This window comes from Balaenoptera ricei, chromosome 1 (genome assembly GCF_028023285.1).
Source record: "Balaenoptera ricei isolate mBalRic1 chromosome 1, mBalRic1.hap2, whole genome shotgun sequence".
NCBI classification, from domain to species: Eukaryota; Metazoa; Chordata; class Mammalia; order Artiodactyla; family Balaenopteridae; genus Balaenoptera; species Balaenoptera ricei.
The window spans coordinates 177,369,793-177,384,615 of NC_082639.1; the positions used below are offsets into that span (position 1 = coordinate 177,369,793).

The 14,823-nt window shown below is 36.9% G+C and overlaps 1 protein-coding gene across 1 annotated transcript in view; it reads left to right on the forward strand.

The window, feature by feature from the left end:
• Positions 1 to 11,979, forward strand: part of GPATCH2 (G-patch domain containing 2) — a 166,344-nt gene extending 154,365 nt beyond the window's left edge. The window contains exon 10 of the mRNA XM_059942411.1: positions 8,055 to 11,979. Coding sequence (XP_059798394.1) covers positions 8,055 to 8,275 — 221 coding nt within the window. The 3' untranslated portion in view covers positions 8,276 to 11,979. The remainder of the gene's footprint in view (positions 1 to 8,054) is intronic.
• Positions 11,980 to 14,823: the final 2,844 nt, after the last annotated feature.

A 14,823-nucleotide genomic window follows, 5' to 3' on the forward strand; every position in this document is an offset into this window, starting at 1 on the left:
TCCTTAGTTTTAAAAAGAATATCTTCCAATACAAATGAATCAACTCTAAGGTGAAGATTATTCTCCAAATTCAAGTAAGAAATGCTTTTGCATAAATACACTTTGATAATAAGCTTATGAATCCTAGATCATCTTGTCTCCAAAAATTATAGTTTTCAAACTCTGGAATATAGTTAATCACATAACAAAGAATCTTATCTTTATAAGCTTCCAAAGTTGAGTTAGCATGTAGAATTATTTTCAAGAAACTATTCTTGCCATTTTATAGGCCCTTATAGACCTAAAAAACACATTGAATTGAGATGTGTTTTCACAGTTCCTTCTACCTTTAGTCAACATTCAATCTAAGCTGGAAAAAGACAGGTGAAGGTAACACTTTCTGATTTGAAACCAGGAATGAGAGTTAAAAGGCTGACAGTCTGAATATTGTTTGATGATCCCCTCTGATTTATATATGAAATATTATGTCATCAAATAGCAGATTTAGAAAAGATTTAGCAAAAGTTTATCAGAAAACTATAATTAGGCACTTTATAATCCCAAACTGTGTTTATACAACAATTTAAGATGCTAAAGATAAACAGTTATATACTGTATCCATAATAAATAATATTTTTAAAGATTTAAAGTTCCCTATGAAATTAATAACCCAAAATCTGATCATCTTTACCTGCTAGTGTATTGAAAATTTTACTCACCCTGTTGTAACAATAACACTGAAGCATAATTTAAGTAAGGCTATAGACTAGCCAGCAGTGTTATCGGTTGAACATTTATTAATTGTGACAGGAACACCGAATTTATTTCAGTGCTTTAGCTTATTTACTGCCCTTTCACCTTCGTATTTTGTATTGACAAAGTAAAATGAATATTGATAAGGTTAGGTATTGATTTTTAAACGTATGGCTTGTTCTCTGCCTCATTCAAAGTCACATACCAAAAGATAGTGGAGGTCTCAGTAGCAAAGAATGTAGATTTACTATTATAAAACTGAGAGCTGTTGAAGCAAGAAGGTTTGCAGCAGAACGCATTTTATAGTTTGAAAAATGTCATCTGTAAAGGTGAAGAAAAGCAGTGAGCAAAATAGGAATATTATTAACACGTTTTTAAAAGGCCATCAGCAATGTTGGTTATGCTCTTGTGTTTTTGGTAGAAGTCATAGCTTTCTGAGGATTTGATACTAAAAAGATTTAAGTATGTTTATTGAGATATTGTGGCTACCACATTTTTTAAAAAATGTTTTGTCCACTACGTATTACTAAATTCATTGTTATCCACAATTAGTATTTGCTGTTACTATTTTGCTTTCTATTGAAATATTATCATAGGGAAAGTATTCATCATAAGTAGTAGACTTTCTTCTCTACATTTTAAATTAGAAGTTCGATATCTCAGTATAGATATTGCTCCAGCATAACTGTGTCTTTGTGGGCATGCAAGTTCTTAGCAAGAGGTTACATCACAGCTTTTTGTGACTTCTCCTCTGCATCCTACTGATATTTCAATAATAAAATAATCTTTATGAAGATTGAAGGCAATAAAGGCAGATTGTAAATCATAATGGGTGAAGGTTTTTAAAAGGTGTGCTTTTAAGTCATACTGAACATAATCAGGAAATGTTTGATGTAACCAAGCTCCTTTTCAAGGTGCTATGTCTCTTCAGTTGTCCAAATTTATCTTATCAATAATTATATTTTAAATTTACCATGTTAACCTCTTTTTTTTTTTTTTTTTTTTTTTGGCCGTGCTGGCTCTTCGTTGCTGCGCGCGGGCTTTCTATAGTTGGGGCGAGGGGAGCTACTCTTTGTTGCGGTGCGCGGGCTTCTCATTGTGGTGGCTTCTCTTGTTGCGGAGCACAGGCTCTAGGCGCGTGGGTTTCAGTAGCTGTGGCGCATGGGCTCAGTAGTTGTGGCTCGCGGGCTCTAGAGCACAGGCTCTGTAGTTGTGGCATGTGGGCTTAGTTGCTCCACGGCATGTGGGATCTTCCCGGACCAGGGATCAAACCCGTGTCCCCTTCATTGGCAGGTGGATTCTTAACCGCTGTGCCACCAGGGAAGTCCCCTATATTTTTTATTTTTATTTTCTTTTATCACTGGATCTGTATGACCACTGTAGATTATCTTATCTCTTCCAGGATTTTAAAACAGGCAGACTTTAGTTGGGGGCGGGGGTGATTGTTGTTATTCATTTTGAAACCAAGCTATATCTAAACATATTGCAAAAGCCTAGGAAGTATGTAACTCTCTCCCTCTTGGATATATGAACCACCTTTCAGTCATGTGTCTCAGTAGAGTCTTAAACAGCTCTCCATTGTCATATGATACAAGAAACACTTAAGAAGGTAAGCACACATGTTAGATAGAAAATAATTGCTGTTCCTGACAATATGAAAGACTAAATAATGAGAAAGTGCTCAAACCACAGAATACCTGGACATGCTGAATAATATGTGAAACCATCTCCTTTAGATGCATAGCTGAGACTGCAGGAAAGAAAGAGAGAAATGGTCCCAAGTACCCCCATGCCTATGCCAGTCTTGGAAGCCTTGAGGCTTTTTGGTTAGTGCCCTCATGGAAAGAGAGGCAAGCCAGGGAGCTGGTGTAAGGCTCCTTATCAAGCCAGAACGTCTGACAAGCTCTATCCTCAGGACAGGGCAGACTAGAAACAAAACTCACCCACAAGCACAGGAAAATTAAGAATCTGGTTTCCACCTAGGCTCCAAGTAGAAAACTCTCTGAAGATTTGTAACCAAGAGCCTACCTTCACATATGAGTTTCTAGTTTAAAATGACACCAAGCCAAAAATTAGCATAAAAACTGGTGTTTGAAGCAAGTGCAAAACCACTCTAGAGGTACACACCTTCAACCCCAAGTCTCAAGAACCACCACAAATGAAAACCTACTGAAGATGACCTCACAAACCAAAACTAAAAGAATTCGTTATTAAAACAGATTCAAAGCGAAGAGGAATACCTGAAAAAAGAAAAGACAGATGTGATAAAGAACCAAGTAGAAATTTGAGATTATTTTATTTATTATGAAAATATCTTGAGAATTATAAACTCACTGGATGGGTTGAACAGCACATTAGATACAGCTGGAAAAAAAAAAACTGAGTTTTAAGAGCGATCTGAAGAAACTACGTAAAAGAAGCACAGAGGGATAAAAATATGGAAAATATAAAAGAATAGCCAAAGTACTTGAAGGAGCATGCAGTTCAGTATATGTCTAATACAATAGAACTTCCAGAAAAAGTAGAAAGAATAGGGAAGTGCACTATTCCAGGAGAATGTTGAAAGAATTCAATGAAAATGGCAGAATTTTTAAAAATGAAGAAAACTTGAATCTTCATGTTCAAAAAGTACAAGTCTATCGAGAAGTTGTAAATATAAATAGTCATACCTAGACACACTGTAATAAAACTTTAGAACACCAAAGACAAAGAGAAGAACTTAAGGGCAACCAAGGAGAAAAGATATAACCTACGTAGGAATGAAATTACACTGGCAACAAACTTAAAAAGAATGGAGCAATCAGAAAATTAGAGAATATTTTCAAAGTGTGAGATGAGATAACTGAATCATCATAGAGTTTTCTGTACAGTTAAATTATTTCCCAAGAGTGAGGATGAAATTAAGACATTTTCAGGTAAAGACCCATCATTACTAAATTTAATAACTCATGCAGAAGAAAATGGAATCCATGAAAAAAGAAAATAAAAATCAAGAAGGAGTTGGGAGCAAAGAAATTGTTAAACGTGCATAAAACTAAACTTACATTGAATGTATAAAAGTAATAATGATGATGGTGACAATGACCATAAAGAGGATTAATCTGGGTGTATAAAAGTAAGATGGAGCTAAAACTCTGGACAACAATAATATGTAAAATGTCAGGGAATAATGTCAGGTATGCATGTTAACGTTTAAAAGTAATCATTCAAAGAATAGAAATATAATATGTAATTTTCAAGCTGTATAAGCAAGCAATGGATGCCAGAAAGGAGGAAACAAAAATGTATAGAAAAAGCAAGGTAAATAGCATTCCATAATAGTGTAAAAATAATCCAAATATATCAGTAATCACAATAAATGTAAATGGAGTAAATGCATCAATTAAATTCAAGGATTATCATAATGAATAAAAGAACAAGATTCAGTATATGCTGTTTACAATAAATACAACTAAAACATAAATTGTCATTTAAATATCGCAAAAAGTTGAAACACTCTTCAAACAGACTTGCTATGCTAGTTTAGCAGTTTATTTCCAGGAGTTTGAAATTTATGGATATATTAAAATCTCAGTCATTTGGGAAAATGTGGCAGAAGAAATGACATAATAGAAACGAATGGTGATAGAATATTTTAAGATCAATGTTCAGTGAAAGGGTAACATTAAGACTCAGATGTCCTAAATTCAAGTTCTAACTGGGGCACTTTCTGACTAGTTGACTTTGGGCAGGTGCATTTCCTCTTTAAACCTCAGTTTCTTCTGTAAGTGGAGTCAATAATAACCTTTCAGGTTGCTACAGAAGATCAAAAGAAATGATGGCTACAGAAGCACTGGTAATCTCTAAGAGCTGCACCATTATATTTTAAGTTATCCAAGTATGTCAATGTGTGTACTATGCTGAATATTGTCCAAATGCAAATTGAGAGAAGTTAATATTGCAATTAACATGTAACCCAATTAATTTTCTTTAATGGTTTGCAACATCATCTCCACTAAAATTGTTTATTTGCCATTAATTCTCATAGGGAGGCAGTGTAGGTAATGGCAAGTGTGTAGGCTTTAAGAGTAAGCTTAACCGAAGTTTGAATCTTAGCTTAGGATGTGGTAATGGTCAAGTACTTCATCTCTCTGAGGCCCCTTATAATTCCCCCCTGCACAACTGTTATGAGGAATGGAGATAACGAATGTCACATGCCTAGCAATTAAACCACATGCCAGGTATGTAGTAAGTAGACCATAAATGGTCCTGATCATATTATAGCAACAAACATCCCTGTGTGCCTTCAGAACAATACAGTTTTATTTTAAGATTTCTTTAGTTCTCTGAAAACACTATTCTTTGATATACAATCATTCCATAAAAAATGTTTCTGTATAACCAAAACATCTATTAATAAAAACACTGCCTTCTCCAGACATGTCAATACTGACCATGTCTTTCACTCCCTACTATGCAAAGTTTTCATCACTTAAGAAAAAAAAAAAATCCGGCTTCCCTGGTGGCGCAGTGGTTAAGAATCTGCCTGCCAATGCAGGGGACACGGATTCGAGCCCTGGTCCAGGAAGATCCCACATGCCGCGGAGCAACTAAGCCTGTGCACCACAGCTACTGAGCCTGTGCTCTAGAGCCCACAAGCGAGAACTACAGAGCCCACGTGCCCCAGCTACTGAAGCCCACGCACCTAGAGCCCGTGCTCTGCAACAAGAGAAGCCACCGCAATGAGAAGCCCGCGCACCACAACGAAGAGTAACCCCCGCTCGCCGCAACTAGAGAAAGCCCGCCTGCAGCAAGGAAGACCCAACGCAGCCAATTAATTAATTAATTAATTAAATTTTTTTAAAAAGAAAACAAACCAAGAAACTAGTTTTACATATCATTTTCTAAAAAGTGGCTTGTATTTTTAAGCAGTTATCTATTTGAACTGATTTTATTTAACAAAATTCCCATGAAAAATGTCTGAAATATTGCAGATAAAATGTAGAATGGTCTGAATTAGGCTTTCCTATGTTAAGAAATAATTAAAACATTTGACAAAAGGTAGTAACACCTACCACTTTCTCACATCCCAAACTGTGCTCAATGCTGTTTCTTTTCTTAACAGCAATCAAAAAACCCATGTCCCTAAATTAGTTACTGAGAACAGAGGACAGTATTATAAATTGCAATTCTAATAACATCACATATAATAATAACAATAATCCTGCTCTTCAGCTGGCTAGTAAAGTAATGGGGAAAGAGGATGGATGGGAAGAAAGAATGAGCATAAGCCATTAAAAGCCTTCTGAAAGCAGGGTCGGGACTGAAGCAAGGCACTAGCTGTTATGTGGGAAGCAGCATGTGTCACCTCCCCTTCCACTGGCTGTTTATCCAACATCAATACAACACTTTAGGAGCCAAATTACTAAACAAGGTGCCAATTAGGCTTGCAGTCAGCTGGATAGATTAGCAGCTAAGAGAGACCGATACAAGATTTTCATCTCTTGAGCCAATTACACCAGTGAACTACCATCCACAGTACACTTTGGAAGATTTGAGGGGAAAGGACCGACTCAGCTGTAATAGATATAAGAGATCCAGCATCAAGGGGGCTGGGAGCAGGAGCTTGCGGAAGGGTTAGGAGGTTCTGTATTGCTAAAATTGCCCGAGCAGGAGGAGAGCCTCCCAGGAAAGGACTTAAAGGATTTAGCACTGCTAGGAACAAAAGAAAAGGAAATTATGGTTGTCGGATGCTGTGCTGAGTCTGAGCTGTTCCACTCCCATGTCTTAATCTCATAAAAGGAGGTTGAGCGACCAATAGCGAGTGGTTGAGCGACCACTGCGCCACCAGGGAAGCCCGGTTTTTTCTATTACGTGTTAAGATACTTGTTTCAATGAGCTAAGAACCAATTTGACAAATCCAAAACCAACTCATTATTGTGGTAACCCAGTTCTCACTCCCTATAATGAAGTCAGCAAATGGCAACAGTGTATTCTATTCTCAGTCAGAAAATGTACTGAAGATTGAGAATATCAAAATGTTTGGTAAAGGTCTTGCAAAAATCAACTGATGATTACTCTATAGTTTCAGTTATAAAACTCATCAGTTTCGGTTATAAAACTCATCTCTATTTGCAATTTCCTTCTGTAAGTTAGAATCACAAGGAACAACCCACTCACTATTCCCCAGAAAGCCAGATACAAATTACCAGATTAAATATACTGTTAGTTCAACTCTGACATTTCTTTTCTTTATTATTATTTTATTTTTTTACTGTGAGATACATATACCAGAGAATACATCGAAATGTGTAGATACAGTTTTAAAACACAATAATAAATTGGCCATTAGTGTAGCCATCACCCAGGTCAAGAAATAGAACTCTATGTGCTGCGGTCCCATAGATAATATTTTTTGTTATTATTACTGGTGCTTAAGGAGCCTTCTGTGCCTTGTATCACCATCCTAAACACAATCTTAGAGAAGGAGTAGGACAGAGAATCCCAATTTTGGGGGGGGGGGGGGTTGGTGAGGTGAGGTAGAAGGTGCCGTCATAATCCCAAATCAGGGAGGAAAGATGGATGATGATGGGAAAGGGTGCAGGGAGCACGTGGGTTGGTACCAAAGAGACATCTGACTCACAAGCCTTGGAGAGTAGTGAGTGATTTTGTCAACAACTGCTCATTTCAACCCTCAGACTGTCTAGGAAAACATAGCCCACATTTCAGAGCAGAAACATGCTGGACCCACGACTGAGCTGGTATGCCACAGGCATCCTGCAGACCTTTGGAAACGTCTTTATCCCTGGAGCCCTCAGGACGGAATGGTGGGCAAATACTATATCCCTCAAAGTTCTACAACAGACTTTTGGGAAAGCCCCGATATAGGAGACCGTACTGAATATGTTCTCACTAAAACAAAGGTGGTTTTGGAATACTTTCACCCCTTTTCTTCCTACACAATCTCTAATGTTAGTTGCTTGATGATCACTTCTTTAATTGTCAAGGAAGAGTAACCACAAGATATGACCTGGTAGTTGAGTTTTGATGGCTTTGTGTTATGCCTGTTTTACAGATGAGAAGTCAGGAGCCCAAAGAGGTTAAATAACTTAATCAGCTACTAAGTGGTAGAGCTGAAACTAACCAAGGCCCTTTTTTCATTGATCCCTCTACTACAGCAAGCTCCTTATCCAAAGGTGAATCAACAACCCCCCTGGGTACCTGGTTGAAAGAAAAACTTAGGAAAATGTGGTTTTCTTAGCCTAAGAGGCTCTTCACTTTTGTTCATAAATAACAGTGGTTTTTGGGGTTTGTTTGTTTTTTTTGTCATTTTCTAATTTTAGGATTTGTAGGAGAAAACGCCCAGCCAATCCTAGAAAACAACATTGGAAATCGAATGCTCCAGAACATGGGCTGGACACCTGGGTCAGGTCTCGGACGAGATGGCAAGGGGATCGCTGAGCCGATTCAAGCCATGCAGAGGCCAAAAGGATTAGGACTTGGATTTCCTCTACCAAAAAGCATCCCCACAACCACTGCCTCCAATTCAGGAAAATCCGCCTAAGAAGAAAAGCAAAGAAGAGATGTTTTACCAGTTGTATTTGCTCTATGTATCCCATTGTTCTAAAATTACAACATAGCTTCTATTTTTGAAGCCGAAATCTAACATCAAAGCCTCAAACTTGTCACTCTAGCTTCCTAGCTGTGTACAGTTCTGCCACAGTGATAGAAATGGGATTCCATTGCAATTCATGGTGCTAAAGTAAAAACCTTTACCTTTTAAAAATTTTCAGCGATTTACATTCTAGGTGTAAAGAACAGCTCAATTTCTCTTATTTATTTTGATCTTGTATGTCAATAATTTCTGATGCTTTAGCTTGATTCATTCATGTGTGTGCTCAGTGCCCTGGCAACTGAGCATGCCCACATGTTTCTAAAATGGGATTAGCCGGAAAGGATTGTGTTTCACATCAGCCCTGTCGGTTGTAACTGAAAACACCTATCATCACATCAGTGAAGTCCTAAGCACATCTTTGTTTGAAAGGCTGGCCAATTTCATATTCCTTGAATATGGCTTTTTAGTTAGGATTCTCTAACAGGGTGACACCCATTGTCTATCCTTGGACAGTGTAGTATGAAGTTCACAGTTGACAAACAGCAATTAATGTTTCCCTCTGACATGTCGACAAAAATAAACCTCATCGTTGTGATCACCAGAGTGCCCTCAACATGACTTTAATGCAGATTTTATCAATTTTACCTCATTTAGAACATAAAATAATTATGGAAAGGAAAATATTTTTTAAATTCACCATGACTGAACTGTAAATTCCATTAATCTAGACTTCCTTCTACCTCTTTTCTTCCCAAAGGTTGATATTTTTTTAAGATCAACTCAACTGTAGTAAACTGATTTTAAATTTTAACCATCAGAGTAAGTTAGAATATCGACTCAATTTATTCGAAGATTTAAGTGGCTCTCCCAAGAATTCAGATTTCTGGCAATGGTCCAGCCCATATACAAGGTGAACAAAAAATGAATGGTACTGATTCACCCTTTCTAACATCTAAGCAGTTACGTTCAAACCAAGCAAAACAAGTCATTTTTACTTTGTGCCTCGTATTGTTATATGGGAATCATCTGCTTCCTAAGGTCAGAGATTCTAAATTGCTCTTAGTTTAGATATTGATTAGTTATCTTCATTATTAAGGACTAATAATAATATTCTCTTTATAATGGCCTTTGTTGGTTGAGTGAAGGCCAAGATAACTCACATGAATCACCCTTCTAATGTTTTTCTTTTTTTCAACCTTTGTTTTTCTAGAGTAGTTTTAGGTTCACAGCAAAATTACGGGGAAGGTACAGAGATTTCTCACAAAGCCCCTGCTCCCACACATGCACAGCCTTCCCTGTTATCAACTTCCCTCACCAGAGTGGGACACTGTTACAATTGATGAACCTACATTGACACATCAAAATCATCCAAAGTCCACAGTTAGTATTACAGTTCACTCTTGGTATTGAACGTTCTATGGGCTTGGACAAACATATAATGACATGTCTGCACCATTATGGTATCATACAGAGTTGTGTTACTGTGATAAAATTCCTCTGGGCTCCTCTCTAATAGGCTTTTGGAAATTTGTCACTCCCCAAGAGTTTTTTAAAGGGGAGAGAGGAGCATGTGCATGTAATAGACCTGTCCCAGGTGGTCCCCTAAAGAAAAAACACTGCCAGTTCGGGAGAGGAAGTTCAGCCTGCTATTTGAAAGGCCTAACGGTTTGCCGGATTTCCTTTTAAGTACGCGTTCCTTTTACGAATGATCTTCTTTCCTAGGAGTATCGTGGTAAAAGGACAAGTTGGTTAGGGGACTATAGACTACCAGGTGAGTTGCTCTTATGCTCTTCTTAGGCTATCAGGTGAGCATTCTTATTGGATGAAGTAACCTTGTTGTGTGATTCTTTTCTACAAGTTTGTTACCTGGAAATTCGCCATTTTTAAAAAAAGGGTTTTGTTGACTACTCATTCTATCTATTATGTAAGGGGCAAAACTGTCTATATTCCAGTTTAAAACTTCTTTATGGTAGTATACAGTGCTCTAGGATCTGTTCGAAAGTTTCTTTTTGTTTGTTTGTTTGTTTAATTGCATTGCCTGAAGATCTTCTAAAATCCTAGAATTTTGAAAAGCCAAATGTGGAACCACTGATAACACACAATGAGATTATTGTGAGACTGATTGATCCTAAATTCCTAAGGACTTGACCGTTCTTTTTCACTTTACCATGTTCTAACCCTCACAGTGAAGAAGAACAGACCATATATACCAGCTGGCACGGGGGGAACTCCTTAGCTAAATATTGCAGCTGTATGAATAATTTTTCTTGTCCTCCTGGACAGGTACCAACCTTCCGAAGCAAACCTTCTCTAAGATATCACTGAGCTTGGGTGTTCTCTAACTCAGCCGCCCAAAACGATTCATCTTTATATTTTCCCCTGATAGAAGAAAGGTCTCAATCTTGACATTTAGTGCCCTCTCTGTGACTCACAGAGGATTTCAAACATCTCTTATCCTATGGAAGTGTTTAACTGTACAGAATACGTGAATCAGTACTCAAAGCAGAGAGGTGGCAACATCCCAAGCATCCCCCCTCTGCTCTCACACAGACATGCACCAGGAGCACATACATCCCTTCACCTTTCAGGGAAATTTAAGAAAAATCAAGGCACACCTGAAGTTCTGCTTGGACCTGAACTGAATCGGAGAAATAAACACAATTGAAAAATGCAATTTGTAATGTAAGTCGAATATCTTTCAAGATATGAAGTTCACTAATTTATGTTTTATAGAGAGTTATAGTTAATTTTTACTGGTTCCTATGCCCATAGAACCCAAAGCATCCAAAGGAATTCATCCTTTAGAATGTATCAATCATATCTCCTTAAAAAGGTGGTTAGATTTTTCTCTTCTTCATAAAGCCAGCTCTTCTACAGTATCTAAAGCCTCATATCAAATTAATTGCTTGTACTAAAAATTTTAGAGAGTACATTGGTCTCTTCCACTACTAGCCAAATTATCCAGTCCCAGCAGTAGCCGAGAGAGAGTGAGTGTGGCTACATTAGCACTTCAACGTTTTGCCTTTATATACGTGTTATCCTTGATATTAACCAGATTGTGTGTTGGGGTCATTTCCTTCCTTCCTTCCTTCCCTCCTTCCCTCCTTTTTTCCTTCTTTCTCCCCAAATACAATTTTTAAGGCTATGTTCCCCCCTCAAATTTATTTGCTTTTATTTTTTAATTATATAGTACCCCTTTAAAAGAAAATCCGTTGCTAACTAAAATTTACCAATTAATTGGTCTCTGCATTTTAAAACATAGATTTTATAACACACACTGTTGCTATCAAACAGAAGTTAAGACAAGTAGGGTTAAAGATATGCCTAATGTATACATATAGGTATGTTTACAGGGCACATATGTGTGCCATATACAGACATGATGGCAAAATAATTGCGTTTTATTAATATTCTTATTTTAGCATTGTGAATTGATATTCTTGCAATTAATTGAACTGACAATTGCTTCTCTTCAATATATTTTCATTTTGAGCAGATATTTCATGAGAGAGAAAAATCACTGTTGACATGCCTTTTAAAACCATTTCCTCCTGTACTCTGTCTTTCTAAAAAAAAAAAAAAAAGCGACCTAAATTGGTATTGTAAAATGAAGTTGTTTAGCAAAGAATATTTTGGATTTTTTTTCTTTTAGTAGAAAGGTATATTAATAGTACAACAAAGAATGAAAGAATAAACACAATGTTTGAGAATGTTATTTATAAGCAGTCATTGTCTTTGTGCTTTAAATGTTTCCTTCTAAAAGTAATAAAAAATAGAGTTTAAAGGACTTTAATTTTTTTTTTTAATTACTACCCATTGACAACATCAAACAGTGCAGTTAAATTCATTGTTAATCTTTAAACCCTGGAAAATGTCAACATTTTCCAAAAAATTTTAGAGAAAAACAATTGGTAAATATATTTGGTTTCATTTATTCACAGCTGATTGCGACCTGTTCTACTACATTTTCCTGGTTTTGTTTGTTTTCTCTGAAACTGGGCTAGACTAACCGGCTTAGGGTCTCTTTCCACTCAGAGATTATGATTCTAAAGTAGCGAGTGCAAATTCTCTCTGACACTTGAAATATCCATCAGGACCATATGTGTTACAGTCCCTCCATTTCCTTCTGGGAAATTGTACCTCTCAGAAACCTGTCTGGATTTTTAAAATATTTTACAATACTCATTAAAACGTTGAGTTCTGTTGGCTGTAGGAAAGCATCTCACTATGTTGATAAAATTTTCTTTTCTCCCAAAAAACTGAGTTGTGAGTTGCTAGAGTATGTGGATTTTTTTTTTAATCCAATAGGTATTAAATACTCATTTATTTAACAGGCTTGCAGTAATATATACTCAACTGACAAGTGGACCATGAAGGCTCCTTCTGCTGGGTTCCTACTAGGCAAAGACTCATTACTTTACACACCTGACATTTTAAGTAGATCCAGATTTGGCTCTAGCGAGTCAGTGCCATTAACTACCAGGAGTATGATCTACTATTGCCACTTTTGGTCTTATCTGTACATTAGAGTCGTCTTCTGTTTTTGAATTGTCAGAGAGTTTAAATCATTCTCAGATTCACCGACCTCATTCCTGTTGCAGTATCAGAATGTCCCGTGTTTACTCTTTAGTCTTTCGAGGATGAAGTTAGGTAACAATTGAAGGCAATTTTTGTGTTTCTTTAGTTGTTTTTTTTCTTTAGTTTGAATACTCAAAATAAATTACTAGCATTTTAAATCTGTGTATAATACTTGATGTTTCAGCTCTAAGATGGTAAAGACAAGACTGTATTATGATAGCATCCCAAGCAAAAAGAACAATCAAACCTATTTTCTACCTGTTTTCATCTTCCTATTAAATTTCAAGGAAATGTTTATTTCTTCCTAAAGGCAGCATTCTTTAATAAAAGCAGAAAGGATGAGAAATAGTATACGAGCTCATTATATACTTAAAATAGTATGTGAGTTCATTATATACTTAATACATATATATTTTATATATATAAGTATGTATATATATATACTTATATATACGAATTCTTATATCGCTTATTGAAGTGAATTTCTTCAAACGCCAGAATTTCATAGTTTTGATGAGCAAATGAGTTGGGGAGGTGGGCGTGGAATTAAGTTTCCATTAGATACCTGTGTGGCTAATCTAATTCTAAAGTTCTTTCTTGATGGCTATAATTGATTATGGAAACTATAGATAATCCACGCTGCATGTAGGAGGTACAGAGTTTACAAAACAATTGTTTAAGTGCATGTGAAAAACTTTACAGCGCACATTAAAATTGTGAAATTTCAAGTACAAAACCACAATATTTGTAAAACAACGACCATCGTGTCTGTAGGCTCTCAGCAGTCAGCAGTGTGGTCCGGAATCTATAAGGCTTGGTTCTTGCCCCTCCCGCATCTTTATACACCTCACCTTTAATTGCATCACTCCTGATTTCTTTCCACACATGTTCGTCTACTTCCCCTATTTTATTATCACGGGACAGCCTTCCAAAACGAGGCAACAATCGCGAGCACACAGGAAACCCACATGATTTGACTCCTGTCCCGTTGTGTTTCTCCATTATGTCCCTTAACAACTCAGCTAGAAACAAGCAGCAAATTCTTTTTCCCCGCTCACTGAGTAATTGTCTGCGCGCCGCAGTGACAGATGTGCAATATAGCAGCTTCTTCAGGAAAAAATTAACAGTTTGTCCAGCATGTCAGCTCGCTCTTTTTAGTGCGTGGGAGGTCTTGGCCCCATTATGGATGATTTAGAAATTGAGGCAAGCAAAAACCAGCTGCCTGCGCTGAAAGCCTTGGTTAGTCTCCCTCATCTGCATTCCAGGACTCACTTACATCTAGAAATTGGTGGAGCCCCTCTGGCCACGCGAAGAGGATGGGCTGACAATGCCTTGATTTGTTGAGAGAGAGAATAAATGGGTTTTTCAGAAGATGAGGAAATATCACCATTACTGGCCAATTTACAGCATTTTATCTGTTCTTCAAACATGTCACTTTTGTTATTGTTGCATGGTAATTACATAGTGAAACGGAAAGAAAACAAATTCAGGTTACGTCTTCAGATGGATTGCAAAATCAAATAATCCTGATAAATGCCCATTTATGATACACATGGATGAAAGGTTCATTTTAATTTTGAATGGCTGGCTCAGCCATAAATAGGATATAGGATTAAATTCCAGAGAATCTGATTACATAAAAGCAAACAGTCTTTCTCTTCACTTTTTTCAGATCCAGGAAATTCAGGTTGATACCGTGAGGCATATTCACAAACAGGATTGTCCTGAGACAATACAAAAAGTAAATTCAGAATTGCCTTCTGAAAAGGATGGGAACTGGAGAGTTACCTTGTTCTAGAGATTTGTCAGTCCTGAAGCCTTCTCAAGAAGCAAGCGGGCCTAGGCCGAAAATATTTCCAGTTTGGAGGAAGAGCCTTACATTTTGAACTTTACTTTAGATACTAGAAATCCAATGCTTT